This window comes from Dromaius novaehollandiae, chromosome Z (assembly GCF_036370855.1).
Source record: "Dromaius novaehollandiae isolate bDroNov1 chromosome Z, bDroNov1.hap1, whole genome shotgun sequence".
NCBI lineage: Eukaryota > Metazoa > Chordata > Aves > Casuariiformes > Dromaiidae > Dromaius > Dromaius novaehollandiae.
Window position 1 is genome coordinate 8,947,253 of NC_088132.1, and position 27,590 is coordinate 8,974,842.

Below are 27,590 nucleotides of genomic sequence, written 5' to 3' on the forward strand. Positions count from 1 at the left end.
CTGCGGTTCGCGCATGCGCGCCGCGGCGGCGGGGCCCCTGGCAGCGCCGGTGGGCGTTGGTTGGTGCTGGGAGCCGGTCCCGGTGCCGGTCCCGGGCGTGCGGGCGGCGTCGCCCCGCTGCCTCGCACCCAAGTGTTCAAAGGGCTCCGGGAGGTGCAAGAGCCTTCCCGGTGCGGGGAGCTGCGTCCGGCGCTGCCGGTGCGCCGTGAGGGTGGCGCCGCCGGCCCCGGGCCCGCAGCGGCCTGGCGCAGGGCGGCCTGCGCGGGGGGGAGGGGGCCGTGCCGGGCAGGGGGTCCCCACCCCCTCTGCTGTGCCCCTGCGCAAGTCTGCCCACGGCAGGCTGCTGCCTGGGGTCGCGAAGCTGCCTCGGGCTGCCGTTGCGGTGATGGAGCCAGCACCTGACTTTCAGCCAGTTCAGTTCCCCCTCGGTTCGGGGGCAGGGTGGTTATTTTAGAGGCATAAACTGGGTGAGGAAGTGCAGGTGAGGCTGCAGGTGCTTCCCGGGCAGCCTAGGTTGATACAAGCCAATGCTGTGCTGGTCCTGCCCATTTTGTTCATTAATATGAGCCAGCACTGCCTCATCCTGCCCGTTTTGTTCGAAGCTGTGCAGCCCTTCGTCTCCGTAGAGCTACTGGGGGGGACGCACGGCAGCTCCGGCTTCAGGCAGCAGACGGTCCTTGTGCCGGCACACCTGTAGCTGCAGCAGCTTCCCCTTCCATGCAGCGGGGCCAGGCTGCAGCAGCGCTGGTCGGGGCTGATGGCCTTCTGAGGTGCCAGCTGCCACGGTGGGACAGAGCAGTTTTGCCCACGGAAATGGCGTGCAGGGTTTGTACGCTGTGGCCAGCTCTGCGAGCGCTGACAGCTCGGGAGCTTGGGTCAGGACGCGGCAGGATGGGCGCAGTCGGTTGGGACAGCTTTGCCCTCTGCTGCTTGGGCGTCACCTGAGCCCCGTCATGTGCGGAGGAGGCTTTTCTGAGACCCGCCGAGGAGAGTCGGTTGTGTCGGCGAGACCTAAGTATCGCTGCTGTGCTGGAAACCCGCGCAGAGGCCTTCGCCTGGGGGAAGGGCACCAGCGCTGCCCTCCCCGGCCGGCGCCGCAGTTGCCTTTTCCGGCCTTGCGCGGCCCCCGCCGCCCCGCGGGCTGCCCGGCGGCGGCACGGCTCGGCCTCCGCGCGGCCCGGCCCCGCCTGGCCCGGCCCCGCAGTGGCGGCAGGAAGCACGGGACGGCGGCGGCGGCGGCGCGGACGGCCGCGAGCAAGGGCGGCGGCGGCGGCGACAGAGGGGCGGTCGGTCGGTCGGTCCCCGGCGCGGCCCGTGCGGCTGGAGCAGGTACCGGTACCCCGCCGGGCCGGCCCGGGGCCCGCGCCCTATAAGCGGGCGCTGGGGCTGCCCCTCTCCGCCCTCTCCCCCCGCCAGGCAGGGGGCTGTGGGTCCCCCATACCCTCCCAGTCAGGGGGCTGTGGGTCCCCCATACTCCCCCACTAGCCAGAGGCTCTTGGTCCCTTGTACCCCCCCCCCGCCCCCACACACTGTGGGTCCCCCATTCTGCAGCCTGGCAGCCTGCCCCCACCACTGCCCAGCCTGGCACTGAGGTCCCCCTTCCCCCCTCCCGGGCCGGGTGTACAGCGGTGCCAGTGTTCCCCTGTGCTGGCGGTGCAGCTTGGTGCCAGGCTCCAGCGCTCTGGCGGTTATCCGCCTGGACTGGGAGGCTCCTCCGCAACTCTGAGCTGGGGGGGAGGCGCTGGTGTGGGGATTGCCCTCGTGCCAGCTATCCCCATCTTCCCTTTTTCATTGTTAAGTCTGTGTCAGCATTGCTTTTGCTTAAATATCTCTTTCAAAGTGTGCCCCGACAGCGAGTGGACCTACGGAAGCCTGAGGCAGAAGCCACTCCTGTGTTGCTGTTGGGTTTGTTCCCAAGGCCGTGGTTGTCCAGCTGTCGGTGTCTGCAGTGCTGTCTCTCCGCTGCTCTGAAGGAGGTGAGGTAACTCAAGGAGATCTCCTTGCAATGCAGATCAGACATGATCCCTTACAACTTGGTTCTCGAACCCAAATGGTTCTTTGATTGTTGTGCTGGCAGGTGGTGGATGTGTGCTGGGGTCTTTGGGCAGAGAAGTATGCGAGGTTCTTTTGCTTCTATTATATATGCTTATATTGCTTATATTGCCGTGAAAGCCCCAGGGTCTGTTAGGGAGACTTGAGACTGCTCCTTCCCCAGTGATAGTTCCTTTTTGCAGGACAAAATTAACCCAGAAAGGAAGCTTCTGGGTGTTTCAAAAGTTTAGCTGAAGCTGCACCTCCATGGAATGTGCCTGTTCCTGGCATTTGTGAGTGTGTTCGGCAGCGGGATGGATGGATTTCAGAGGAACAGACTAAAGGAAATTCAGTATCTTTCCAAAAAAGGGAGCATTGTCTATAGTTCTCTAAAAACCAGAAGGGGAACAAGTGGAGGAAGCAATAAAGTTGATGGGGTTTAGCCAGCACTAGGAAATGTAAGCATTCTTTCAGTCATGAGGATAGCTTGTTGCTAAAAGTGGGAGCTTGGGCAACATGTCTGTATGCTCACATAATCTCAGCTGTATTATTCTCCATTTACCTGTTGTCCTCATATAGCTGGCTGTCTTGTCCAGTGGTTTTGTGGCTGCAGGTTGATTCTTGCTAACTTAATATTGGAACAATTTATTTGCTTACATTAGTATCAGAACTGATAGCTCTGGTAGTATTTTCATTTACTGAGATTTAAGCTATGTTTTTACCTAACAAAATAAATCATTCATAGATATTTGTCTGGAATGTTGTTAGTTTTTTTTTATACAAGAGTCACCGGTGTCACTGATGGCAGCTCTGAGCAAAACATCACACCTGCCGTATGATTAAGCACTTGAGCACAATCTCCATCCTTGGATATGCTCAAAATTCAACTGAATGTGGCCCAGAGTAGCCTGATCTAGCTTTGAAATTGGCCCTTCTCTGAGTGGGGTGTTGGACTAGAGACCTCTACACATCGCTTCCAGCCTTATTTTCCTGTGACTGTCTTATACGTTATGTATGTTATGAACCAGCAGGGGACTTTGGCCATTGAGTAACCAAGTCTGTCGTTTGCAAGGATTTGCAAAATTCCTTTTTCTGGTGCATAATCCATCAGATGAGGCCTGCTGAATGGAGGCCTATCAGATAGCATGCAGACTTTTCAACAGCAGTCTTCAGCTGACACAAATGATTTATTAGGATGCTGCGTTAGGCTTGATTTTTCTCCAGAAAACATGGTTTAAAATATTAGCTGCACATGTGGAGCAAATGTCAGGATATTCATATCTCAAATTCCCTGACCTGCGTATGTGTCCCCCACAGAGCTTGTTGCCTTGCTGTGTTTTTCTGCAACTGTTACTTTACTTTGCTGTCTGTGGCTTCAGATGCCCCAGTTGTTGCTATTTATTTGGTATGCCCACAGGCTGTATTTATTTTTCACCCCAGAGGATGTGATACTGCTCCTTGGCTGCTAGCCCAAGCTGATTTCGGAAAGAAAAAGGAATAAAACAGATTTGTAGATGTCAGCTGGGCCCAGGAAGGGATGGAGTAATGACCAAATCAGTGATATTGGCTGGGTAGTTTGAAAGCCAGGGAATGATTTTTGTCATACACCAGGCCTGAGCTTATTCCTCATTTTTTGTCTGCTGCAGGTTCTGTAATAATGATGATATAGTTGGGATTTGCTGTTACTCATTTGCCTAGTGATTTTCCTGCTTCATTTCAGTTCTGCATATAAATATTTCCTGAAAGAGATGAAAAAAGGACCAGAAAGTGTAACGTGTTCCCTTGATGGAATTCCAGGCAAATTAGCAGGGTCAAATCCTGACAGTAACACCAGCAATGGAGCCTCAGCAAAAGAGAAAGACATCCTGCCTTCTCCTGAAGAACTGGAAACTGTACAGCTGAAACCCAGTAGAGAAAAACCCAGAAAAAAACTATGTGGCTATTTAAATAAACTGGGCATCAAAGGGCCAATCAAGACTTGGAAGTCTCGCTGGTTCTTTTATGATGAAAACAAATGCCACTTACTATACTACAGAACTGCACAGGATGTCAACCCTTTGGGGACTATCGATCTCTCCAGTGCCAGTCTGGACTGCAAGTTAGAAAATGGGGAAGGGATTTTTGAGATCAAAACACCAAACAGAGTTTTTACTTTGAAGGTAAGGGGCAATATCTTCTTTTGGCAGCTGTTATGAAGCATTCCCAGTTAGGATGGACAAGCCTCTGCTAAGATAACGCTGCTTGAGTTTCACTTTAGTGCCAGCCTAGGCTGTTACCTTTGGGTCCTAAATTGCTTGCACTGCTTCTGCAAGACTGGGACTCCACTTGCTGTGAAAAGGTGTTTTTTTAACACAGTGGGATTAAAAGGTGAATTGGATGCTGAATTAAAATCATGCAGGAGTCCCGCAGTCCACATGTACCTTGCTGAAGAGAACTGCATTTCCCTTTATCAAGTGGTTGCTCCAGCAGGAACCTTTGCTAGGTATTTATCTCTGTGAAGGTATCTGTTAAGAGAGCTCCATGAGTGACTGTCAGCTAAAGTAATCTTGCCATTTTCTCTTAGCCTTGGAGCATAGTAAACCACAAAAGTGTTAAAATGAGATCAGCTGCCCTGAGGTCCTATGACTGAGACCACACTGAAGATTTACTCCACTCTCCAAATCAGAGTTAGGATCAGAAGGTGCAGCATAGGCATGACACAGCTGGGCCTTTATTTCTGCTGACCAGGGCAGCAAAGTGATGATCAGCCCTTCAGGATGTGCCTTGTGCTGATGAGATCCTCCTCCTCCTTCTTCCTGTTTTGTGTTATGTTAGGCAATCAGCAAACAGGCAATGATGTACTGGCTGCAGCAGCTACAAATGAGACGTTGGGAATTTTGCAATGCTCAGAGCAGATTTCCTGTGGGCAGCTCCCAGCTTGTGAATGAACCACTGCTTGGCAGAACAAGTAGGTGTCATCTATGTCAGCCTTTCTTTTGCTTTCAGCTCTCAGTCATGAATGGTGTACCTCCTCAGTAAGTGGGCAGAGGTACTGGCCAGGTTTTTCAATGCAGGTGCCAACTATCAGTGCAGGGATCAATACATGGAATTTCTGGCCTTATTATGGATGAGTTTGAACAGGCTTTCTGCTGATCCACATCTCATCTGTGATGATGAGATGCTCAGGTATCTTTCCATGGATTCCCTTTTGATTTTCCTCATGTGCCAAGCCTGCATATTTGGTATGTCCCCTTCGCCTTACCAGGCCTGTGAAGCTTACAGCAAACAAGTTATTCTGTGCGGATGGGGGGGATAAGGATGTCTGTTGCTAGAAATGTGAATGCGCACAGTGGTGGTTCAGTGCATGGTACAGATGGGGTATCCACCTGTTTAGCTATGGCTAGGTGCACGTTTTCTTTGAAACAAACAAAAAGCCCCCAGAAGTGGCTACTTTAAAAAGTTCTGATTATCTTGACATTCCTCTGTAGTAGGCAATAATATGTCAATAACATGTGTTTGTGGGAGTGTTACCTAGATGACAGAACTATCAAATATTGCTTGGGAAGGGGGGTGCAGGAGCAGAAACAGCCCTCTTCCTTATTCCTTTAGGAGGTTAAAGTTTAGAGTTAGTCATTGTAATATGCAAATGTTTGCAGTCACTTGACTGTCCATGAAGAGATGAATGTGTTTGTAGATAGAACCTTCTGTAACTTGACCTAAAAATAAGAAAACCTGATTTGCTGTCATTCTTCCACCTGGCCTATTGTGCACTGAACTTCGACCTGTAAGAAAATATGGCTTCTAAGTCATGTGAAGGAGCCTAATGGAAACTCCATACTCCAGTGGAAGTTTGTCTTGCTCACTTGCTTTTGTGTTCTGGTTCATTTTTATGTAGATGTTGTTGACAGTGAAGACTTTCTGCCCCCAGTCAAAACACCAACAGAAGCGGTGGGTTTAAAGGCAGCCTCTTTGCCTGCACCCCAAACATCTACTGCTTTGCAGAACATCTCCCTTAAGCACCCCTGGACAGAGATACAGTAAGTACACAAGGCAAACGGCAGTGCAGCTGACATGTTAGCCTGCCACTTAGTGCCTTCCTCTTCTTTCGTCTGTATTGTGTGAAATGGGATGTTTGCCTGGGTGGAAGAACCATGCAGCTGTATGAAGGTTATTCTACATGAATGTAAACTTCCTACAAGAAGCTCTGTCTTGTCCCCTTGTTTCAATCCATTTCACATCATCCGGTGCTCTTAGCAAAGATCACAGCAGTAGGCCTAGAGCTTGGTTAAGCTTTCTTCAATGCAGGTGGTGATCTGCATGAGTACTGTGGTGTGTCTCCACATCACTTTTGGAAGGGCACATGGGCAGGTTCAGGTGTACTCTTTAGGCTAGTGATAGAAGTCCCTTAGCTCTTTCCACTGGTTTCAAAGCACCTTGCACTGTGCAAATGTGCAATATGCAAAGCAGAAATTCCAGAAACAAGGCCCTTGAGCCTGTAATATGGCCCTGACACTACATAACTTGTTACCCTAAGCTGAGTTTCAAGCATCTGAATAGTCTCACTACCTCCAGTGGCACCCTGTGTACACTTGGAATGGGTAGCAGGGTTGAGGCTGTAAGTTACAAGACTTTGGCAAATTTCAATTGCTCAAAGACAACCCCAGTTAGTATCTCCTTAAGTCTAACCCAGCCAGTTATGTAATAACTCTAAGTATGTAAGTAGTCACAGATATGGTAGCCAAATGTTTTTAGAGGAGCGTTTTTTTCTCATTTTGTACCATCACTACCAAGGCTTTGAGCTGATGCCGATAGGAAGAAAAATCCTGCATGGGACTGAAGAGGATCGCAACCAGATGTATTATATTGCAGGCTATGCATTCTTTCCTCCTCCTCACTTCGTGTAAAGACACTATAACCATATCTCCTCCTCAGCCTTTCTTTTGCTGGTTTGAATAACATTTGCCTCTTTTCAGTTTCAAATTGTATGGCACACCTGGCTCTCTGAACATATGTGAAGGCTCCATCACTCTCGTGATTGGGTTTTCATGAATGTAATTTGTTGGATATGATTAAATTCATCTGATCTCTGAGCTGCTGCTGTCTCAGAGGAAAAGCAGTGTAGCATGTGGTGGCAAAAGGGAGGAAAGTTGCATTGGCTAATTACCCACTGCAGACTACAGGGGATGCAGGTCTGCTGATTTTATGTGCCAGTAGGTTCCTTGTGGTCAGAAATGGCTGCTTTTCTGTTGCAGAGTCTGACAGTAACAAGGGAAAAGGAGAGCAATATCTAAACTGCAGCTTTGTTAACAGTCAGGAAGTAGCTGACAACAAGCCTTTTCCAGAAATTAAAACAAGGGACTTGTTTTCTTTTAGCTGATACTGGAGGGGAAGGGAAAAGACTTGTATAGAAATAGGCACAGTCTTGCTTTCTTGTAGAGGTTTTGCAGAAAACACTTGCATATTGGTGGTTCTACGTGATGCTGTAGAGTAATCTCTTAGCTCTCCTGAAAATATCTGAAAGCAAGAGCTGTAACAAACGGTCTGTGATGGACTCATTCTAGGTCTGATTGTAGTTCTGTTCCTGGAGCTCTCTACTGCATCAAAGTCTACTGAGCTTCACGTGTAATCATTGTGGCAGCTTTGGCTGTGCTGTAGAGAGCTGGGCTTTTGTTGGTACCTGGGGATTTCATCAGTGGCCTAAGGAACGGGAGAGAAGGAGGAAAGGAACGTGGCTGTTTGGTTGATCTGCTGTTACCTTTGATGCCTCTGTCCAACCTGGTGCCTTCATGTACAGGACTCAAGGACTGGTGGGAAGATCAGCAGCTGATTCACATTGCTACACTGGTGCTGATTTTGTGGCACCTTCTTGATTAACACCAGTGAAGACCTTTCCTCGGCTCCAACAATTTGATTGACGGTTCAGTTTCTTAGCACGTGGAGGAGATGGATTTTGGGAGGAGGGGTGGGAAATTTTCTTCTGCTGAGAAACAACACACAGGTAGTCCTGGGCCCCTGAGCACAGACTGTTGGCAAAGCACTGAATAGTCTGAAGTTGCTGGCTGCAGTGATCGTAACTTCTCCTGTTCACTAGGCTGTCTTTGACTTCTTGTTTCAGAAACACTGTCTACAATATCTGTGGCTCCAAGCAGTTCTGGGGGAACAATGGGAATGTCTTTAATTTTGATGAATTCCAGGAGCATCCCGAGAACCCGGATGAGGAGCAAGAGGCAGAAATGGAGGCAGGGTGTGCAGGTGCCTGTTACTGCTCTGCGTGAAGTGTTCTGAGTATAAACTCTTCTAGTGGGGCATGAGGCCTAGCAGAAAAGGGAGGGAGGAGATGGCAAGTCCTCTTGGGACATGAAAAACTTTATCATACTGTCTCAGGTCCCTTCCTGTGTTGCTTATGCAGGAATGACACTTTTGACTCTGCTTCAGGCTGGATCTATCGTATCTCCTACCTTCTGGCACCTATAGCGGAGGGAAAAATAGCACCCATGGTGCCAGCCCATACTGGTATTTCTTTGAAATAGAAGTTAATTGACGCACACTCACATCCTCTTCAACCTTCTCTTCCCAGGCAGGCAGTGGGGCTGCTGGGTTCAGCCTCTGCTCTCCACTGGTGCCAATTTGCATTTGCAGCAAGACAGATAGGTGGGGTGTGGGGTAGGTAGACAGGTGCCATAAAATACCATAGCCTTGTTTATTCTGGGGGTACCTGTGCCTATTTTCTACTGTTTGTGCTCCAGCCCTGTGGATCCCAGCAGGTCAGTTTTCCTTATCTTGTGTGCTAGCCTTCTAGGCTGAACTGCTGTGAGTCCTTCCCATAGCAAGACACAGGAATCCATAGTAGAAACCCAGTTTTATGTAAATCACTCTTTTTCCCTTCAGTTAAGCAAGGTACTCTGGAGGATGGGAGGATAGAGCCCAGGTTGAACTGGACCAGGAAGGCCAAGTGGATGAACAGTGGCTTCCCAGGCTTGGCTGAAGAGTTGCATCGGGAGAGGAGCCCAGTGGAGAAAGTGGGTGTCCTACAGCAACAGATCCTGACACTCACAGAAGAAGTCAAGTCACAGAAGGTGAGTGTGGCCTGGGAGCCTGCTGCTTCTAAGGACAGGACCTTGAAACTGCTTGCAGGGACTCCCTAGACTTTGTTATTAGGCTGAGAAATGCTTAGCCAGCACTCACTGAGGCAGAGGGAAGGGCAGCTGAAGCTCCTAGCGTTACTCCAGTGTGCATGGAGCTGTCCTGCCTGCCTGTGTCCAACGCAAGGGAGAATGGCAGGTGTGCTTCAGCTGTTGCTAGGAAGGACATCCAGCAGATAGGCTGGAAAGGGGAGGAAGAGCAAATCCAAGGGCATTCTGCAAATGCCATGCTGGTGCAGCTCTACTGCTTGGAGTACATTACATCCTGGTTTTGCTCCCTTAAGTGGCTGAGATTAAATCAGCAGCATGGTGCCGGGGCAAGTTGGTGTGCTTTCGTGTGGGATGGAGTGAGGGAGGATTCTGGCAGAGGGAAAGTCAAAATGGATACAGCAGTTTCTATCTGGTAGCACAGATAGATGTAGACTTCATTATTCCCCTCCCTCTCATTCTGCCATACTGCTGATCAGATCTCCAGATTCTCTTGTCTCTGCTGGGCCTCACAGCAGAGATTACTGTAGAAAGCCAGAAGTCAGGCAGTGCGAGCAGCAGCTCCCCCATTAGCTGTCTGCCTAAAGTTAAGTCACCTATTGCCTGCTGCAGAGACCTCTTAGGGCCAGCTCTGACAGCAGAGCTTCTCTAGCAGGTAAGTACAGTGATTCAGTTTTGCTTCTGAAAGGAGTCAGTATCCAGATCCTGAGGATCTTCAGCTGTTTTCTTTCACTTACTATCAGTGGAGTCTGTATTGCCAGTGCCGTGCACATCACTGTGATGTGATGGCTTCACATTCCCTTCCCAGGAGCTGGTTAAACTTCTCCACAAAGCTCTGGAGGCAGCCCAACAGGAGAAGCGAGTGTCCTGCATGTACCTCACTGCAGCAGAGGATAAGGACAGGCTGGAGCTGGTGCGCCACAAAGTGAGACAGATTGCAGATCTAACCAGTCGACTGGAAGCTTTTGAGAAAGAAAAGAAGGAGCTGGAGCAGACACTAACCCTGAGAGAGAGCCACATCCAGGAACTCAAAGAGCATGTGCAGCTTCTGATGGAAAAGAACCATGCCAAACAGCAAGTCATCATGGCCTTGACGGAGCAGATGGCCCGGGAGCTCTCTGATCCTCTGCAGGAAACCAACACTATTGCTGTAGAAACATTGTATAAACAGCAGGAGGAGATTGAGCACTTGAAGGTGTGTGGTATGGCACAGGTCACTCAGCTCCTGTTTCTGTACTCCGTGGGTCAGTGAGAGTGCATTCCTTCTGGGAAGCATGGGATGTATTTCTGCCAGTTGCTCCATGTGTCTCCAAATCAGAGGCAGGCTGGAAGGGGCTGGGCTGATACCATTGGGGTGCTCAAAAGCATCTAGGTCAGTTTCAGCTTCAGCCCAGTGTCTGTTTTGTTTGATTGGGTCTCAGCATTCAGTGCCTGCCTCTTTGTTCGCTCTTGTTTTGTTTCACAGCTGCAGTATCACTTGCTGCCTTATCTAGCTCTGTTCATGTGTTTCCCACTTGTAAACAGTTTCCCAACACATCATGTTTCTTTCAAATCCAGCCTGCTACAGTGTCAGCATATGCACAGTTGTAATGGACAACTAGCATGAGGTGGAGAATTGCCAGAGAAGCCACTTATGTTGTGGGAGAGTGTTTACTGCCAGCTGTGGGGCTGAGGTTCACATCAGATCTTAGAAAATAGAACAAAACATAAATATTTTTCATTTCACTTAGGTGCCTCTATAGCTTCATATATCTGTAACATCTCTCTGTGTTTTCTAAGGATGTATATGAGGTGCCTGAAACATATTCCACATATCTCCTTTATGTGTGCCACATCTATTTAGTGATTTCCTTTGGAGGCAGTATTTGTCCTGGGGAGACATGTCTTCCCTGCATAATATGAAACTGCTGAGATATTTTCTTGTCCATAATGCCCTCCAAGCCTGACATCCCTCTTGGTATTTAAAAACTGAACTGGGAGGGGATTCTGAGCCCCTGAAGAACTCCCCTTATGTGACTGTTTTGCTTTGTGGCAGGATGATATTGATGCATACAAAACACAGAACCAGTTTCTGAACTCAGAGATCCACCAGGTTACTCGACTCTGGACAAGCGTTGCTGAGAATGAGAAAGCACTTCTGATGAAGGTGAGGCACAATGACTCTTGCTGAATGTTACTGATTTAATACTTTCCAAGCAGGTAGTGAAAAGGGCTTTGATCTGAAACACGTCAGGAAGAAGCTTTCTTCACAAGATCATTTTTCAGTGTGTCCATTTCTCTGCATTGTGTTGCTCCCAAATTAGATATGATCATTTTCATTCTTCAGTAAAGGTAAAATACCTGCAAAGCTTATTCATAGGGATGGTGAAACATACCCCAAGCTTCTGGATTTCAGCTGTGGGTTTGGATAAAAATAAAATAGCAACACTATGCTTAGGAAATCAGAAATGTTTCCTAGGAGCTGCCAGGCTGATTTGAGCCCTGGCTCGATCTAGTCTAAATTTTTCTACCATGCCTGGCACTGTCAGGTGGCAGCTCTGCATCTAGTTCACAGTTCATATGTTTTATTATGCTCTGGTGGTATTTCTAGCTTTGTAAGTCTGTGTAACCTGGCTACCCTCAGACTTGTCTAATCCTTGCCTGCAGGTATACTGTGTTTTAGTCTTGAAAGACTTCCCTAGGTTGGTGGTGTGTGCTGGCATTCGTTCTGTGGGTTTTCCCTGGGTTGTCCCTCCTGGGTTTCAGAGGATATCTCTACAGTCTTGGATTCTGGATGAGGGCAAATAGATGCTTCTGAAGTGTTATTGCAGTTCTTATATATCTCTGCTGCTTAGCCCTCTGAAACATTTTATACTCCCAACTGTCCTGCTCTGATCCCACAGCTGCTGTAACCTTCAGAAGGGAAGTAATTAGATCAACATGCTCAATGTGAGGCAAAACCCTGACTAAAGTGGTAGTGCTACAATATTCCCATGCTCTTTTTTGTCCCCTCTATGTGCAGCCTAATACTTTCTGTGATTTCTCTTTTGTTTTTGTTTTCAACTGTTGCTTCACACTTAGCAGGGGTCTTCGTTGTGCTTCCTGTGAGACACTGGGTGAGTTCTATCACCTGTGCGGCTGCAGTGCCCTGGTTGTGGATTGGGGATTTTAATCTTTCCCACTGCTTTTTGTGTAGCCCAAGAGTATGGTGGTGACAGAGACACTGTGTGGCTCTGTTTGAACTCAGTGGGTCCTCCTGTGCTGAGAAATGTTGTATTCAAGGACCATAGGACTGGTGTTGCTGAAGGACATGTGTCCGTGTTGTCTGTGGTGCTGCTGTGTGTCCTGGAAATGGCATGATCCCAGCTCTGTCTCTGCAGCAGCATGCTTTGGCAGGATAGAGCTCAGTATGGGGTAGAGAACTTGTCTGAGGAGCGGGGGGAAAACCTGCAGAGAACTCAGCTAGAATGATAGCTGTTTAATTGTGCTGCCTGACATACGGCCAACCACTGTTCCAATGTAGTAGGTAATGTATGTGATGCTGTGTAGTAGTTTTCCCACTCAATAAGTAACTTCTGTTGCATGCTTACTACTGCAGCTTGTGTTTGCTCAGTGGCCTTAATCCAGGGTGGTTCATCCATGGCTACAATTCCCCTGGCTGTATAAAACTGTTAGACATGCTTTCTGGGGCTGTTCAGGGGTCTTCACTTTCGATGCAGACTGGGGATCTGGGGTCAGCAGCCCCAGCACCAGCAACATGTCATTCAGAACGGTGGGAGTCCTCAGGGCTGGATGCTGTGGGCTGGTGCAGGAATTCAGTAGGGCGCAGTGGCAATGCAGGCATCAGTGAGCCAGCTCAGTTGCTCTTGTTTCCACATCAGTGTGCCTGCCTGCAAGCCCAAAACTGCAAGATGGAGAGCAAATACCTGATGGTCTTGCGGAAGCTGCAGGAAGCTGTGCCTCTCCTGCCCAGCTCCCATGCTGAGTTGGTGAGGAGCCTCATCCAGGAAGCACTCCAGTGGGATGTGAAGGAAGAAGCAGAGGAAGGTCTTAACCTGAACCCTGTAAGGTAATTGGCAAGAGCGTGCGAGACATTTGCTCCTTTGCAGGAGTCTGGCAGTGGAGGGGAATGTGCAGGCAAGAATGAGCCAGGGACATTTCCAGAGCAAGGACTTGGAACCATGACCTGTGAGGAGAGGTGGAGGGAACTAGTTTAGTCTGGTGGAGAGGAGACCACTGGGTGTCCAATAGCAACATATTGTTGCTGAAAGGGGCAGTTAAATATGACAGCCAAACTCTTCTTAGCAGTGGCAGACAGTATAACAAGAGACAACAGCCACCAAGTGCCTGGGAGGTTTACGTTGGACATTAGGATAAACTGCTTCCACAAAGGGTGGTGCCACCCTGGGAGAGGTCCCCTGGGAAGTGTTGGATCTCTATAGCTTGGCGTTTTCTAGACTCAGCCTTGCAAAGCCGTGGTTGCCCTGATCTAGTGCTGGAAAAGATTGTGTGGTGAGTGAGGAGCAGGACTGGAAACCTCCAAGGGGCCCTGTCACCGATCCTGCTGGGCTCCCATAGACTGTGTCCTTGCATTTCTTTTTGTGCTTTCCTGCCCAGTTAGTGTCCCAGCTCTGTAGTGGTTTCCATTTACCTAGTTGATCAGATCTCTAACTTCTCCAGGTAGCTTTGGAGATGAGACCCCAAGACCAGGTTTGGTGTCACTGGCCAGAATCTGATCATGTCTTGCAGGCATCCCAGCTCAGGGGCTGCTAATGCACAAACCCTCAGCGAGCCTTGCTGTCAGGACTCCTGGAATTTTTCAATTAGACGGAATTTTGCAGTATGTAGAGGGAGACCTCAGAAGGGACTGTGGATCTCTGTTGTTTGGTCTGAAATCCCAAAGCCTTTGCAGTCCCTTCCTACAGAACTGTTGCTGTACTGAGACAGAGCTGGGAGAAGGTACATAGGTAGAGCAAGTCACTCACTATGGGGACAGAACAGCAGACTGGATGAGAGGGGGACTGGTGAGGTCATACTGTAGCTCAGAGCAAAGTGACGCTTGAGTCAATGCATCTACATCAGTGCTGCGGGCTCCCATTTGTTCCTAAGGCTTGGAGGCAGTGGGCAGGCTCTCACCAGTGGCTGCTGGGGAAGCAAAGGAGGAGCACCTGAGCTGTGGTGTGGACCTGGCCCCAAGCAGTGAGTGATCCTGGATGCAGGTACTAGAACTGGCCTTTGAATTAACCTCTGCCTTGTACCCCTCTAGTGAGTATGATGAGTATGGATTTATGACTGTGCCTGAATATGAAGTTGAGGACTGGAAACTTCTGGCCAAAATCCAAGCCTTGGAGATAAAATCCAACAACCTGCGGAGCCAGGAGGTAGTGGAGAAGCCTCTCCGTGACAGGTGGAATAGTGTTGGAGAGCTGAGCCCCTCTGCAGAGCTGAAGAGCCTGATCCGAAGTGGCATTCCTGTGGAACATCGCCAGCGGGTCTGGAGGTGGATTGTCAGCCGACACTGTAGCCACCCCCCTGACCACTACCAGCGGTTGTTAAGGCAGAGTGAGAGCACCGAGCACCCTGCTTGCCGGCAAATTGAGCTTGACCTGCCCCGCACACTGACCAACAACAAACATTTTTCCTCTCCTACCTCCCCGCTCATCCCCAAGCTCCGGAGGGTGCTGCTGGCTTTCTCCTGGCACAATCCTGCTATCGGATACTGCCAGGGACTGAACAGGTGAGGAGTCAGGTGTGTTACTTCTGCACAGGATGGCACTGAGAAGGTGTAGGCATATACTCTGGGATTGCTTGAATCACAGTCTAGGCTCCTGTCTCTCTAAAGATGTGCCCTGTCTCTTGCAGACTTTGCATTTGGTGGGTTTTTTCACTCAGTGCTGTTGCTGGGATCAAACAAGCAGTAGGAGGCACTTACTCAGCATCCCCATAGTTAAAGGATAGGAGGGAACACTATGGAAGGTGGGGTGAGGCAGTCCTGAAACAACAGCAACTGGGGACAAATTTCCAAGTTTTAATGTGCTCAGGAGAAGAACATCCTGGCGATTCCAGTTTTTGCTCAGAAGGCTTGGAGGAAATACTGGGAGGTGCTAGAGATGAGGGAGCTGGAGCACATGACATATTAGGAGAGGCTGAGGAAACTGGGCTTGTTCTGCCTGGAGAAGAAAAGGCGTGGGGGATCTAAATGCTTCTCCCACTTCCCAAAGAAGATTACAGAAAAGATGAAACCAGACCTCTGAAAGGTGTGGAGCTAAAGGAAAAGTGGCACTGGGCACTAGCTTCAAGAAAGGAAATTCTGGTTGCACATTTTCATGTGAGGAAAGTCTGTGTAGGCTATTGCTGTTACTCTTTGGATGAGCTTCAGAAAGACATTTTCCACTTTAGAGAGTCCTTACTGTTAGATTTCATCCTTTCAGTCTGGCTTCAGCCAGTCAGAGCTGAAGAAGGTAAGGACTGTAGAAGGATGGATGGGAAGAAGGTGGCCCATGTCATGTAGAATGGATTATCACAGAGTGAGCTCTTTCCCCTACTGAAGTAGCGAAAAGCAGCACACTTTACTAACTGCAGCAGATTCACAGACAATCCATTAGCTAGGTAATCTGGCTTTGTCACAGTGCCTCTGCATTTGATGCTTCTTGGTTGCTGACAGATGTTAGTGGCACACAGGAAAGAAATTTGCCATCCCTTGGTGCCTTCAGAAACTTGCAGAGCAGATCACATGCCTCTCTGACGAGCTGTCCTGCCACACATGATATTTTGGACACTTCTGGAGCTAAAGACTTGCCAAGAGAAATCTTGGATTCTTTTGTCCCTGTGCTGGCCTGTGCTTCCTCCTGCAGTGTGATTGCCTCGTGATGTCTTGTTTATCACAGATTGGCAGCTGTTGCTCTCCTGGTACTGGAAGATGAGGAAAGTGCATTCTGGTGCCTAGTCCATATTGTGGAGAATCTAATGCCTGCAGACTACTACAGCAACACACTGATAACATCACAGGTGAGCCAAGCACCCTTACATCTGCTTGAACTTTGATACAGTGATTTACACTAAAAGTTTAAAAGCATGCAGTCAACTTGCAGTGTGTCTGATTTCTCACAGGACAGATGACTTCATCTTGCAGTCCCTCCCGTTATCAAGATGTACGCAATCATTGTGCACATAGGAGCAGCAAAACTGATCCCCAGCACTAGGAAATTGGGCACTACTACTGAACTATCACTTGAGGGTCAGATTAGTCAGAAGGAAGGTGCACATTAATTGCACAGTTATAAATTGTGAAGAAGGCCCAGTAGAGGTGAAGCGACAAACCCTGATATGTACAGAGTGTAGAACCAAGTGTGAACTAGGGCTAGTCTGGAGCCTTCAGGTGTGTCTGGAAACCACACCTCAACTCTGGAGTGTCATGGGCAGTTGGAAGAAAATACTGAGATTTCTGTATTCATTGCTCTTGCCTCAGTTTGTGATCAAATGCAGTGTTACTTCTGGCTTTGGCGTTGCCCACAAATCACAAAGCCCTTCAGCCATCTGATGTATAGTGTTGTTCTATGAGAAAGCTCGCCCTCCTGGTTCTAACTCACTGTATTTCATAGTTTCCAAGGGGTGTTGGACTGGATATTCCATGTAGTCTCAAGTAAGCACAAGACCAAGATAAATTCCTTATAGTTCAGTGGCATTGTAATTGTGTACTATGCTACCAACACCCAGCAGTGCCCAGTCTACAGTGCCTGCCCATGACTTTGGTGTCCTTACTGCATGTAGTCCTTTCATAGAGAAAAGGATTACAGTTCTGTGTTCAAAATAGTTGACTGGGCCACCGAATTGGTTGACTAATGTTTACTGGGACAGTGGTATACTGGTAGACAGGCCAACTCACAAAGACTTGGGAAGCAGCCAAATCACTGTTCAGACAGCAAAATGTCTATGGCGCAGTGATCTGGAGTAGATAGTGTTAGCAGTGGGATTCAGAAAGCAATGCTCAATACTTGGCACGTAGTGACAGCCAAGGAGGAAACGGCAAATGCTTTGTGGGTTTGGCTTGATCAAGTCAAAGCTCTGAGCTGGCTGGGAGAATTAAAGTTCAGCCCTTGCAGGTTTTCAAGACCAAGAACATCACCTCACCTGGCTTGTACAGCAGTGCCACAGCTAAAAAGGCTATCAGAGCTGGGGCAGTAGAGTTATACAGTGCAGGGAAAAGGCACTAACCTTGGTCTTGCACCTCAGCACTTCCCCATAGTCTCCTTGAGATGAAGCCTGTATAAACTTGAGTCAAGGACCCAATCAAAGGTGCTCCCTTGTCTTGGCCCATGCATCCAGAGGTGAAGCACAGGCAGTGCTCAGCCCTCAAAGAGAAGCTAGGTGAGAAGATCAGCTCCTGCTTGCCAAGTCACAGAAGGATTCTAGATGCTTACTCTGTTGGGCCACATGCAGCCATTCTGACCTGGACAGGTTTTTTAGTTCCTGTCATTCATATGGATACTCCTGACATTGCAAAAAATCACAATAAGACTGATATGGGGAGATGTGGCAGCATTTTCTGTCTTGGCTTTGAGGTTGGGAAGGAATACAATCCTCCGTGTGAGAGGAACACATCTCTGCTTGTATCTTGGCCCTATTTTAGTGCCACACCTTGCACTACTGTAGTGTACGAGTACAGTGCTCAGTTCTTTTGAGGTGTTGGGAGACAAGTGATCCTCAGGCCTTCCTAGGATGTATTTAGTGGGAGGGCAGCACCAGTGAGTACTGTAGCATGTGTGGGCTACTGTTCTGCTGCACCGCTCTTTTCCTCCAACACCAGGACTGCTCTTGCCAGATACTTCATTGTTTTCTTCTTTGTCAACTTTAGGTAGATCAGAGAGTCTTCAAAGACTTCCTGTCAGAGAAGCTGCCTCGCCTCATGTCTCATTTTGAGCAGTACCGGATTGATGTCTCCCTCATCACTTTCAATTGGTTTCTGGTAGCCTTTGTGGACAGCTTGGTCAGCGACATCCTCCTGCGAGTGTGGGATGCCTTCTTGTATGAGGGAACTAAGGTGCAAACCTAAGTCTAGACCTTCCTCCCATCTGCATCACCCCTATGACATGACACCAGGGTGATGGGCATGCACATGCATCCAAGACGTGGCGTTGTGCCTTTTGTTCTGTCCTGGTCGGTGAGGTGCCTCAATAGCCCACAGTCCTCTCTGTTGTCTCTGTACTTGCTGCCTGCAGGCAGACATAGTCTCTGACAGTGTGCACAATGCCTGGCATCATTTAGTGTGGAGTCCTGTTATGAAACAGCTTTGTGACAGGCCATGGTGTCTTCTGCTCGCAACCCACATGCATATCAGTATGAAAGATGGAGGGAACAGAAAATGGGCAGGGAGTTAGCATGACCCAAAAAGTGCAAGTCTTACACTGATCCTGTGCATACAGAGAGCTGGAGGAACCTTGTGGAATCCCTGTGTGGTCCTTGTGGGGGATCTGTAATACTCTGGGGTTGCAAAACAGCTTTCTGAGGATCATTGCCTTGGGATTAGCTCCGTGCTTTTTTAGGCCTGTCCTAGAGCAGCCTATAGACAGCGGAAGGGTCCCCTTATCCAGCCTGTACTGCAGTGGTGTCCTCCCACCCCACATTTTACAGCAAGAGGGCCTGGTCCTTCCACTGCCAAATACTTTGCCCACTCAAATGCCTTTCAATCCTACAGGTGATTTTCCGCTACGCTCTTGCGATTTTTAAATACAATGAGGAGGAAATCTTAAGAATTCATGACAATGTGGAGATCTACCAGTACCTACGTTTTTTCACAAGGATGATCGTGGATGGCAGGTAGGATAGTGGGTTGTAGACAGATCCCCATCCCTCGACTATCCTTGCCTATGTGTTATGCCAGCCTAAAGAGAGCTGTGGGCAGACCTTTAACAGAAGGCAACATGCCTCTTCTTGACTTTTTCTTCATGCTGTTACTTCAAGCCTGTTTGGCTTGGGCAAAGGCATGCTGTGGCAGAGCAGGCCACAGGGTCTGGGTCAGCTTCCTTCTCGCAGCAGCTGAGGCTTATACTGCTGTTTTTTGGGTGTCTCAGCTGTAGCTCTTGGGTAATGTAGGAACGCAGCACCACTTGCAGGCTTTAATGGCAACATGCACTTGAGAGGAAGGTTTCTGTTATCAGAAGAGCTGAATGTAGGGAATCTTCCTCCCCATGAGGCCATCAGAATTGGCTTCCAGTCCTCCATCTCCGGGTAGACTGGTGATCTCTGCACACCGGTGTCCCAGTTGTTAGAGGTGGTGTGGTGTAAGACTATTCTAAGTGCTGCTTGGGCCAGTGTTTAGTGTAAGAAGGAATTGCCTGTGGTTCCTTTAGGCCTCTGCTGCTTGGTGACTTTTGAGCTCAGAAAGCTGAAATCTGAGATCATACTTTGCAGCATCTTGGGGTAGGGAATAGCAAGCTGCACTGGAGTGGGATGGTCTGGGAAACTGCATTCCCATAAAGCACTTGGGTATCTGGTACCATCTCTGCCAGTAAATGGATTCATCAGACCTGTTTTCTTCCATCTTAGGAAGCTGATGAACATCGCCTTCAATGACTTAAATCCCTTTCCCATGAAACTGCTGAGGAACCGGCGGACAATGCACAGGGAAGAGATGGAAACAGAGCTGTGTGAGCTGGAACAGATCAAGGCAGCCTATGTAAAAGAGAGAGCAGAGCAGGGACCTCAGGACCTGAAAGAGGTTGTTAGTGAAGAGGAAGAAGAAATTTAGCAAAAAGAGAGTTCCTCATCACTCCTCTCCCACCTCCCAGAAGGTCTCCAGTAGCAACTCTCTGTAAGAGAAGAAGCAGACGGGGGTAGGTGATCACAGTAGGAGTTCATCTGCCCCTGGAAGCAAGGCTGTAGATATAGGACCACTTGGGGACCAAGCCAGGCTTTGTAATGGTTTGGAAGGTCTCAGAGGGATTTTGTCCTCCCCCACACTTTCCCCATCCAGTGCACATTGTCCTGTGCAGTTCAGGACTCTAGTTGAAGACCCATAGGAAGTATTAATTGTGGTACTGGGTCAGAAGTTCACATGGTGCAAATGACCCATAGTGCCAGGCAGGGCTTTTCCACCTTTTCTGATGGAGGCTTGAAAGAGATCTTTATGTACGAGTAAAACCACTAAAAATATTGAACCAAGAGCACTCACTCACTGGTGCCTAAAGCTTCTGAACTGGTTAGAGGGAGAACCTGCTTTTTGAATGTGTGCTGCCTTCTTTCACTAGTCTGCCAGGATACTGTGTGTTTAATGCTGAAGTTACTGTCTGAGCGATGCCACATTCTCCAGGTGACAGTGGATCCTGAGGGAGACCCAGGAGCTGGAAGATGTCTGTCTGTGAAACTCAGGCTCAGACAAATGAAATGGGCTGTGGAAGGGAGGAGCTGCATCCCCAATTCATTTTGTTTCCCATGGGAGTCTGTGGGTGGCTGGTCCCTGCGCCAGTGAGCACTAGGTATGTCTCCCCGTGGGGCTGGGAAATTCTCAGAGCTCCCCATCCTCTTTGTTTAGCTTCTAGCAGAGCCACCTGTGGGTTAGCTTGACCTTGGCAGACATGCGCTGTCCAGAGGTGAGTTTGCTCTAGAGAGGAGCTCTCGTCTCGATGTGAAACTACAGCCTATTTGATGTTATGGCCTTGCGTTATGGGGACTTTGGCTAATGGTGATGCCTGGATCTTCTGACTGCTTTGCACTTGGCCAGGGTCAGTTTGTGGCCTTCTCTGTCTGCCTTGCAGTTATGTTGCCACTATGCTGGGTTTCTGCATTGATGTTGCTGGGTCCCATTCATAATCCTCATGGGAGGGAGGATGTCTTTTTGGCCTGGTTTTATTTCCCTGTGGTTTTGAAGGAATCCATGCTTTTCTTTTTGCTGTTTCTGAAGTTTCCAGTGCTGAAGGTGCTTTTAAACAAAGGTTATGGCAGTGTGAGTGTGGACCTGAACCACTTGGACTAGGTTACAAAATGTAGCTTCAGGTTCTTTAGAAAACCTGATAATGTTCCCAGGACTGGCAGCAGGCCTCCAGGGATCTCATGTACGCAGATACCCTGCCTGCTTCTGGCAGTGGGATTGGATATCTGCCTCCCCCACCTCCCAGGCCTGCCCTCCCTGTTCCCTGGACTGGAGGGTTGCCCTACTGCACCTCACTCCTCCTTAGATCTAGGCAGTGCTAAGTGCTTCAAGCACAGTGGTTTTCCCACACAGCGCCAGATTCTGCTGCCCCACTGTCCTATGGACTCCTGGGAATAAACTGTGTGTGCTTGTGGTGCTGGCACTCAGAGCATGCAGCAACTCCCACTTTAAGTGAGGCCTCTGCTCTATGTTTTTAGACTAAGCTGGAAATGAGAGCCCACTCGGTCATTGTACCTCCTGGTTGGTGCTCTTTAAACCACCTGTGGTATAAAGTCATGTGTGCTTGTACAGAAAGAGAGGAGGAACATTTGCAGTCCATGCTGTTCTCAGCCAGGTGGACTGTAGCTGAAATCACAGACCTGATGGGTACGGTGCTGCCTGCTAGTCATCTGAGATGTATGGTCTGCCTGAGCTCTGCCTTAGACATGATCCGGCAGATCAAGCAATTTCAAAGAGTCAAGGAAATTTGAGTTGAGACCTCTGGATGCGAAGTACACTGTATGGATGTAATAAAAGTTGCAATGAGGCTTTGGGAGGAGCAGAAACCCTGTGCAAGGCTAGATGGGCAAAAGCAAGATAGATCCCCTACATGTCATTGAGAGCTGCACACGCTGAAAGTGTAAAAGAAAACGTCACTGGAGATTGACAACATTCTCTCAAAAAAACAAGCCCGAAAGTCAGAAGGTTTTTTTTTTTTAAAGATGATACTGCTAATCTAACTTACTCATACTATAATGTGTGCATACATGTACAGATTTGTGTTCCTGTTGTGGACATTCAAAAAGCATTATTTTTTAAAACAAGACAATAGAAATTAGAAGGATACTTTTGAAGTGTATTTTTTTCTACCACCTTTTGCAACAGCTAAAAATCTTTTCTTCCATCCTTCCATTTTTAAAAAAAGACATTGTAAACATGCATTGTCAGACCAAGCCACAGTCCGACATACCCAGGCTGTGTATAAATGCATGGGTCTAGATGTGTTATATAATCACCTCTTAAAAAATAAATGAAACTTTTCTAAAGAAAACATAGCTGAGCTGTTCGAGTGGAGGTTGTCTCCGATGGGAAATTCTGAAAATAGTTTTCCATCAAAGTAGGAAGGGAAGGACATTTCAGGGTTGTTAGAAGTTTATTTTCTGTGCAGAAATTGGCCAGCCCTTGTTTTTGCTTTGTTTTTTGGTGTGTCTTGGCCAGCTCTTGTTTTTGCTCCACACGTCTGTTTACTGGGGGCCATTCCTCTGGCTATAGAGCCATCCAATTACTTTTGATGGTTCCTGCCCAAACTGTGGTGGATACAGGAACATCTGCAAGGCCAGTGCAAACTTGCAGAGTGCAGCCAAGTTACCATGTCCTTGGGGACCCTTCTCTACTTACATGCCACTCCACAAACTTTGGAGCTCCTGGAAAGCCCTGAGCTCGTGTCATGAGACGTGAGCCAGGTCCAGGGATTAGCTTGGCCCTATGCAAGTCACCTGGGCCTCTGCAGGAACTGCAGCAAAGTATCAGTGAATGCTGAGGGCATTTTGAGTGGAGGTTACCCTGGCCAGAAGAACACAAGGATAGCTTGTATTGCCATAGCCAACTATCTGTTGTTGGAAAGCAGAGTGTGACCTGCCTGCAGAGGCCGGTAGCTCTCTCTGCCTGTGGTGGCATCTGTGAATAGGAGTGTCTTTCCACCCCAGAATAAACCCTTGGTGAGTTTTGCTGCATGCCTGACATTGCTTTTTAAATAAACCCTTCTCTCTGCATAAATCTAAGCCATGGGATCTCAGTCCTGACACAGAAGAGGATGGTTTAGTTTTTTTGTTTGTTTGTTTTTTCCAGAATACGCAATTAATCTGTGGATTGCTTTGTTGCAGGACATTGGGGATGCCAGGAGTTTGCATGGTCTTGGGGGACAAATTCATGGAGGGCTGCCAAATACATGGACACTGCTGGCTTAGTAAGTCACTGAGCTGCAAGCAGGTAGAAGCTGAGAGACTTAGGTATCTGCTTTAACCCCATGTTGACACTGGATATTGGGCTAGAAGGACCTTTATAACCATCCTAGTGGTTACAACCGAAAGTTGTAACCTAACCATTAACCATCATTATCTCTAGATCCTGCAGCTACACCCTTGCATGCGAAAATGCTGGTGCACAGCAAAAGTGCTGGTGCACAGCAAAGCCACTCCCTGCACCCCTGTATCCTGAGTTCTGGGCATGCAGCCCCAGAAAGAGGCATTCACAGAGAGCTTGTCGGTGTGTTGGGTTAATGTTTATCCCAAGCTCTAGCTTCTCTTCCAGTGGTGAGGGGGAAGGACAGAGCCGAATGACCAGGCATTGGCAAGGAGGGGGTGGACAACCCCCTGCAGCAGAAGCTATCCCACAGGCTGAGCTTTTCCTCACTCAGTGCCAACCTCCTTCCCCCATGACAGACTTATTTAAAGCCCTGTGCTGGCTCTCTGCCCCATCACCTCGCTTCAGGGAGATGCCAGCCTTTGAGCCAAAGCTGTCCGCCTGTTTCTAAGGTGTTAAGAGCTCCTTTGCAGAACATTAGCTCTGTTTTGCCTAGGGAAATTTCAGGTGCAAAAAGGCAAACTGCTTTCCCAGGGTTCTCTAGGGCCACAGAGGCAGGGCTGAGGCAATTTAATCCCCTCCACAGAGTTCAACCAGAGGCTATGGGCCACGCTTGAAAATAGAAGTGTGAGAATACCCCCGTACACTTTCTGCTCAGGCTTAGCAGCTCTTCAAAGAGGAAAACAGCGCACCACATTAGTAAGTGGAAGACAAGATACCACTAACTATAGCAAGCACATCTGGAGTGAGGGATCCCCTATCCCACTGCAGCCAGGTGCTCACTTCAGTCACACAGTCCAGTACTAGTGAGAAAAAGTCCCGGTTTCTTGCTCTTATTAACCAATGGCTTCCTGCCAGGTGCAAAACCTGGCTTTGAGACTCCAGTTTGTGAATCAATATCTGCCCTGGTTTTAAGCTTAATTTTTGTAATACAAACCTTGTTGGCACATTCTGGTGCCAAGCTGGCAGGAAGCTTGGAGACTTCAGGCAAAATACAAGTTAACATAGCAACACAGAGGACTCCCAGTAAAATTAAATTTCAAAGTCTGTTGAGAAAAAATAATACTAGGCCCAACATCAGAGTCCTCTGCTTAAAGTAATACCTTAATTTTTCTTTAAAGTGATTCTATTAGCAGATAAGTATTGTTTGTGGTAACACTTTGAGAGGAGGAAAAATTCCAAAAGGGAATTAAAACCAACTGTCATTTTTTGCTTTAGCTTCCAGTAACTTAACATTTTTCAGCACGATGGAAACCCTTGCACACGAAGGGAAAATGCCAATGCCATGAACTCTGAAAAGACTTCCAATTTTGATCCTGTAATCACAACAGCATTTTAAATGTCTGTAAAGCTGGTTGGTGTTGAGTGGCCCCAGCTTCTGCCCTACCCCTTACCACCTGCCAGTGTATGTGTTACAGCAATCTTGAACTTTGCAGAGCTGGAAATGGCAAAAGCAGGGACATTCTTATTAAATGTGATACTAATTGGATTTAACTAAATAGAGGCTTCCTCCATGTGGCAGTCTAATCTGACCCTAGCCAGCCTTTGGGAGGTGCATGTATACTACTACTAGAAGTGACCCAAGAAGGGCTCCATCCAAACCGACCACAGCCAGGCACATCAGGCCCCTTCTCCTCAGCAGGCTGCGATCATGCACTGTACGGCGCTTGTTGCAGCAGCTTCTCTTCAGTGCAGATGTACCAGGCCATGAGCTGCTATAACACAGCCTCAGACTACGCCTACTTGAGGATACTGCCTCTGCAAACTGGCCATGCCCACAGGACCTGGCATCCTCTGGTTACAGGAGGCATCACCAAGCAGAAAGTGTTTTTTCTTCTGTCTCTTCATCTTCTTCTGCAACTGAGCTCTGCAAGCCAGGACTCTGCTCCATGGGAACTGCACCCAGCTATGTAAGGGATGCTTTATGCTGTAGCTGTATGGACACCACAAATATGACTACACTGATGTAGCTCCTGCAATGCAGAGCAGCCTCAATGGTTTCCAGCTCTGTTCTTTGTGGCTGCCTGCAGCAGGCTGTATGGCCATGTGTCATTTCTAGCTAGCAATGGACCAACAGTGGTGTTTTTTCATGTTTTTGTCAAGCTCCCCTTCATGATGAGCTCTGCTGGCTGTGGTGGTACTCTCACTTGTCATTAATTTTGGACAATCTGGGGGTAGATGTCTAATGATCACATTACCCTGCTTTTGGCCTGATTTCTGATACTTAGGGATGTGAGGCAGGAGAGAGCCCCAGGGCACATTGCTCCAAATTTTGCTTCTGGATTGCAAAAGAAAGAGCGAACAACAGCATTTTCTTGGAGCTGCTGGAGGCTCTTTACAGAGCACAACAAGTGCTGTGTGAGGGTGCTCTGTGGATGGGCTAGTCGTGCTGCCAAATCAGGCTAGGAGAGTTGTGCTGGGGAAGAGTATCCCAGGGTCACCTCGGAGGGTTTCTTGTTCCAAGCCAGCTCCGTGGGCACAGGCTGCCGGGAGCAGTTGCTCAGGCAGGCCCTTGCTGTTGGATCATCAGCCGAGCAGTCCCGGGAAAGGAAAGCCAAAGAGCAGGATCCATCCCAGTTGCCAGGGACCCCCATGCAGACACCAGGGTCTCAGCCATCCAGACTTACAGACTGCAAAGGGGAATGGGCAGCAGTTCACTTTGTTCCAGGGTCGACATCTAAAAAAGGTCTGGGAAACAGCACTTTTGCACACCTATTTCTCTGTAATTACTCCTCTAGAAAATCCTCATGACTGACAGAGCCGGAGATAACTACAATGGACAGGGCTACAGTCAGGAGGAAGGTGTCCCACCCAGAACCCCAAGCAAAGACATCTTTGTCCTCCTGCCAGTCCCGAGGTGCAATCTCGCATGGCTAAATCAGGCTGATGTAGCCCAGAGTGTGTGAATGGAAGCACTGGTGATGATGTGTATGGACCTCTTCACCTGACGAGTCCTGTATTTCTCCTGTGGTGAAGACATGAGCACATGCTGGTGAGGGTGCGAAGATGTTCCAGATGTCTTCCCTGTACCTAGGGCAAGCCCAATACAGCTGCTGCGAGAGCACCACGGCTTGGTGTCAGCAGCTGGCTTGTTTCTTGCGCTCCATCCATGGGCAGTGCTTCTCAACAGCTCTTTCTCTGCTTGACTGCCCCAGTCTCTGGGATTGTAACAGCCTGGAAGCTGGCACCAAGCATGGAGATCACTCTTGGGGGCCGATGGTTACTTCTGCAGTTCTGCTCAGCTCCCTCGACAGATTAGGTGGGATTGCTTTTCCACCCCCAAAGGACTTCAGCTGCCCTGAGGCACTAAGTGGGCTCCCATCTTGCCACAGCAGAATCAAGAGTAGAGGCACCTTAACTGCAGCAACTCACCTGCAGAGGACACCCAGCTTCACAGTCTTGTCATGCTCCCTGGTGCAGCCTGGAACCGCCAGTGCTGCCCATTGACGAGGAGCACTAAGGTGTGGGGAAAAGCCAGCTGTCTCTGAGGCTCCGTTCGGACAGGAGCAGTGATGTTGGCTGGCTGGGTAACCTGGCCAAATAAATCTCCTTGCCCTTTTCACTGATCTTGGGCATTGCCATCTACCTGCCCTGTTCCTCATGCAGGGTACTAGGGGGGCTCCTGGTGTGCCAAGGAAGCAGCTAATCCCAGAAAGCGTGTGAATTTTGCAATCACGAGAAGGTCTCCGGAGCTGTTCGGCATGTGCAAAGGCCTGCAGATTTAGGCTCTCATGGGCCAGCACATCCTCATCCGCTAAGGACTGCAGAGCACGCCAGCGGCTGCTCGCTAAGGCTGGCACACTGATGGAGGTCACGCAGGTGCGCGCAGTGCTCAGGGCGCAGCGCACGGCAGCGCGCAGTACCCTTAAGATACAGAGACACGCCGGGGCGTCCGCAGCAGCTGCATGAACTACGGCAGGGTCTTGGGGCAGCGTGCTACGCAGATGCCGGCAGAGCCCTCAGACGTCAGGATGCTCTCCAGGGAAAACACACCCAACCGCTCCAGCGCACGGCCAGGCGCAGTCCAGCGGGACCTACCTGTTGCGGTCGCAGCGTTAGGGGCCGTGCACGCCTACCGCAGAGGGCAAGCCGGGTCGGAGAGCCTGGGGAGAGGAGATGCGCGTGAGCGTTTCGTGTTAGCCGCAGTCGGAGCCCCCATCCCCGCAAAAGGCAGGAGGGCAAACACCCCGCTCTGGTGGCGGACGGTGGCAGCCCCTCCCGGGGAGACCCGCTCCGGGGGGCGGTCGCGCTGGACGGCAGCT

At 49.2% G+C, this 27,590-nt stretch overlaps 1 protein-coding gene across 2 annotated transcripts; it reads left to right on the forward strand.

Moving 5' to 3' along the window:
* The first annotated feature begins 29 nt into the window (after nt 1-29).
* Nucleotides 30-26,395, forward strand: TBC1D2 (TBC1 domain family member 2). Of its 2 annotated transcripts, XM_064501288.1 has the most exons (15): nt 30-1,329; nt 1,854-1,976; nt 3,752-4,190; nt 4,846-4,978; nt 5,906-6,047; nt 8,126-8,262; nt 8,899-9,086; nt 9,949-10,335; nt 11,176-11,286; nt 13,001-13,188; nt 14,386-14,856; nt 16,007-16,127; nt 17,974-18,159; nt 18,814-18,935; nt 19,665-26,395. In XM_064501288.1, the coding sequence occupies exons 3-15, from the start codon at nt 3,780-3,782 to the stop codon at nt 19,864-19,866; spliced, it is 2,799 nt and encodes a 932-aa protein (XP_064357358.1). In that variant the 5' UTR covers nt 30-1,329; nt 1,854-1,976; nt 3,752-3,779; the 3' UTR covers nt 19,867-26,395. The 2 variants fall into 2 exon arrangements, with proteins under 2 accessions (XP_064357358.1, XP_025966955.2); XM_026111170.2 differs by lacking the exon at nt 30-1,329 and having other exon boundaries at nt 1,778-1,976.
* Nucleotides 26,396-27,590: the final 1,195 nt, after the last annotated feature.

What these genes read in the sequence shown, in the direction of transcription:
- TBC1D2 (XM_064501288.1), top strand. Translation starts at nt 3,780, where the DNA reads ATGAAAAAAGGACCAGAAAGTGTAACGTGTTCCCTTGATGGAATTCCA. An exon ending in ACAGAGTTTTTACTTTGAAG is followed by an intron (nt 4,191 to 4,845) that starts GTAAGGGGCAAT and finishes GTGTTATGTTAG; the next exon opens with GCAATCAGCAAACAGGCAAT. An exon ending in AATGGAGGCAGGGTGTGCAG is followed by an intron (nt 8,263 to 8,898) that starts GTGCCTGTTACT and finishes TTTTCCCTTCAG; the next exon opens with TTAAGCAAGGTACTCTGGAG.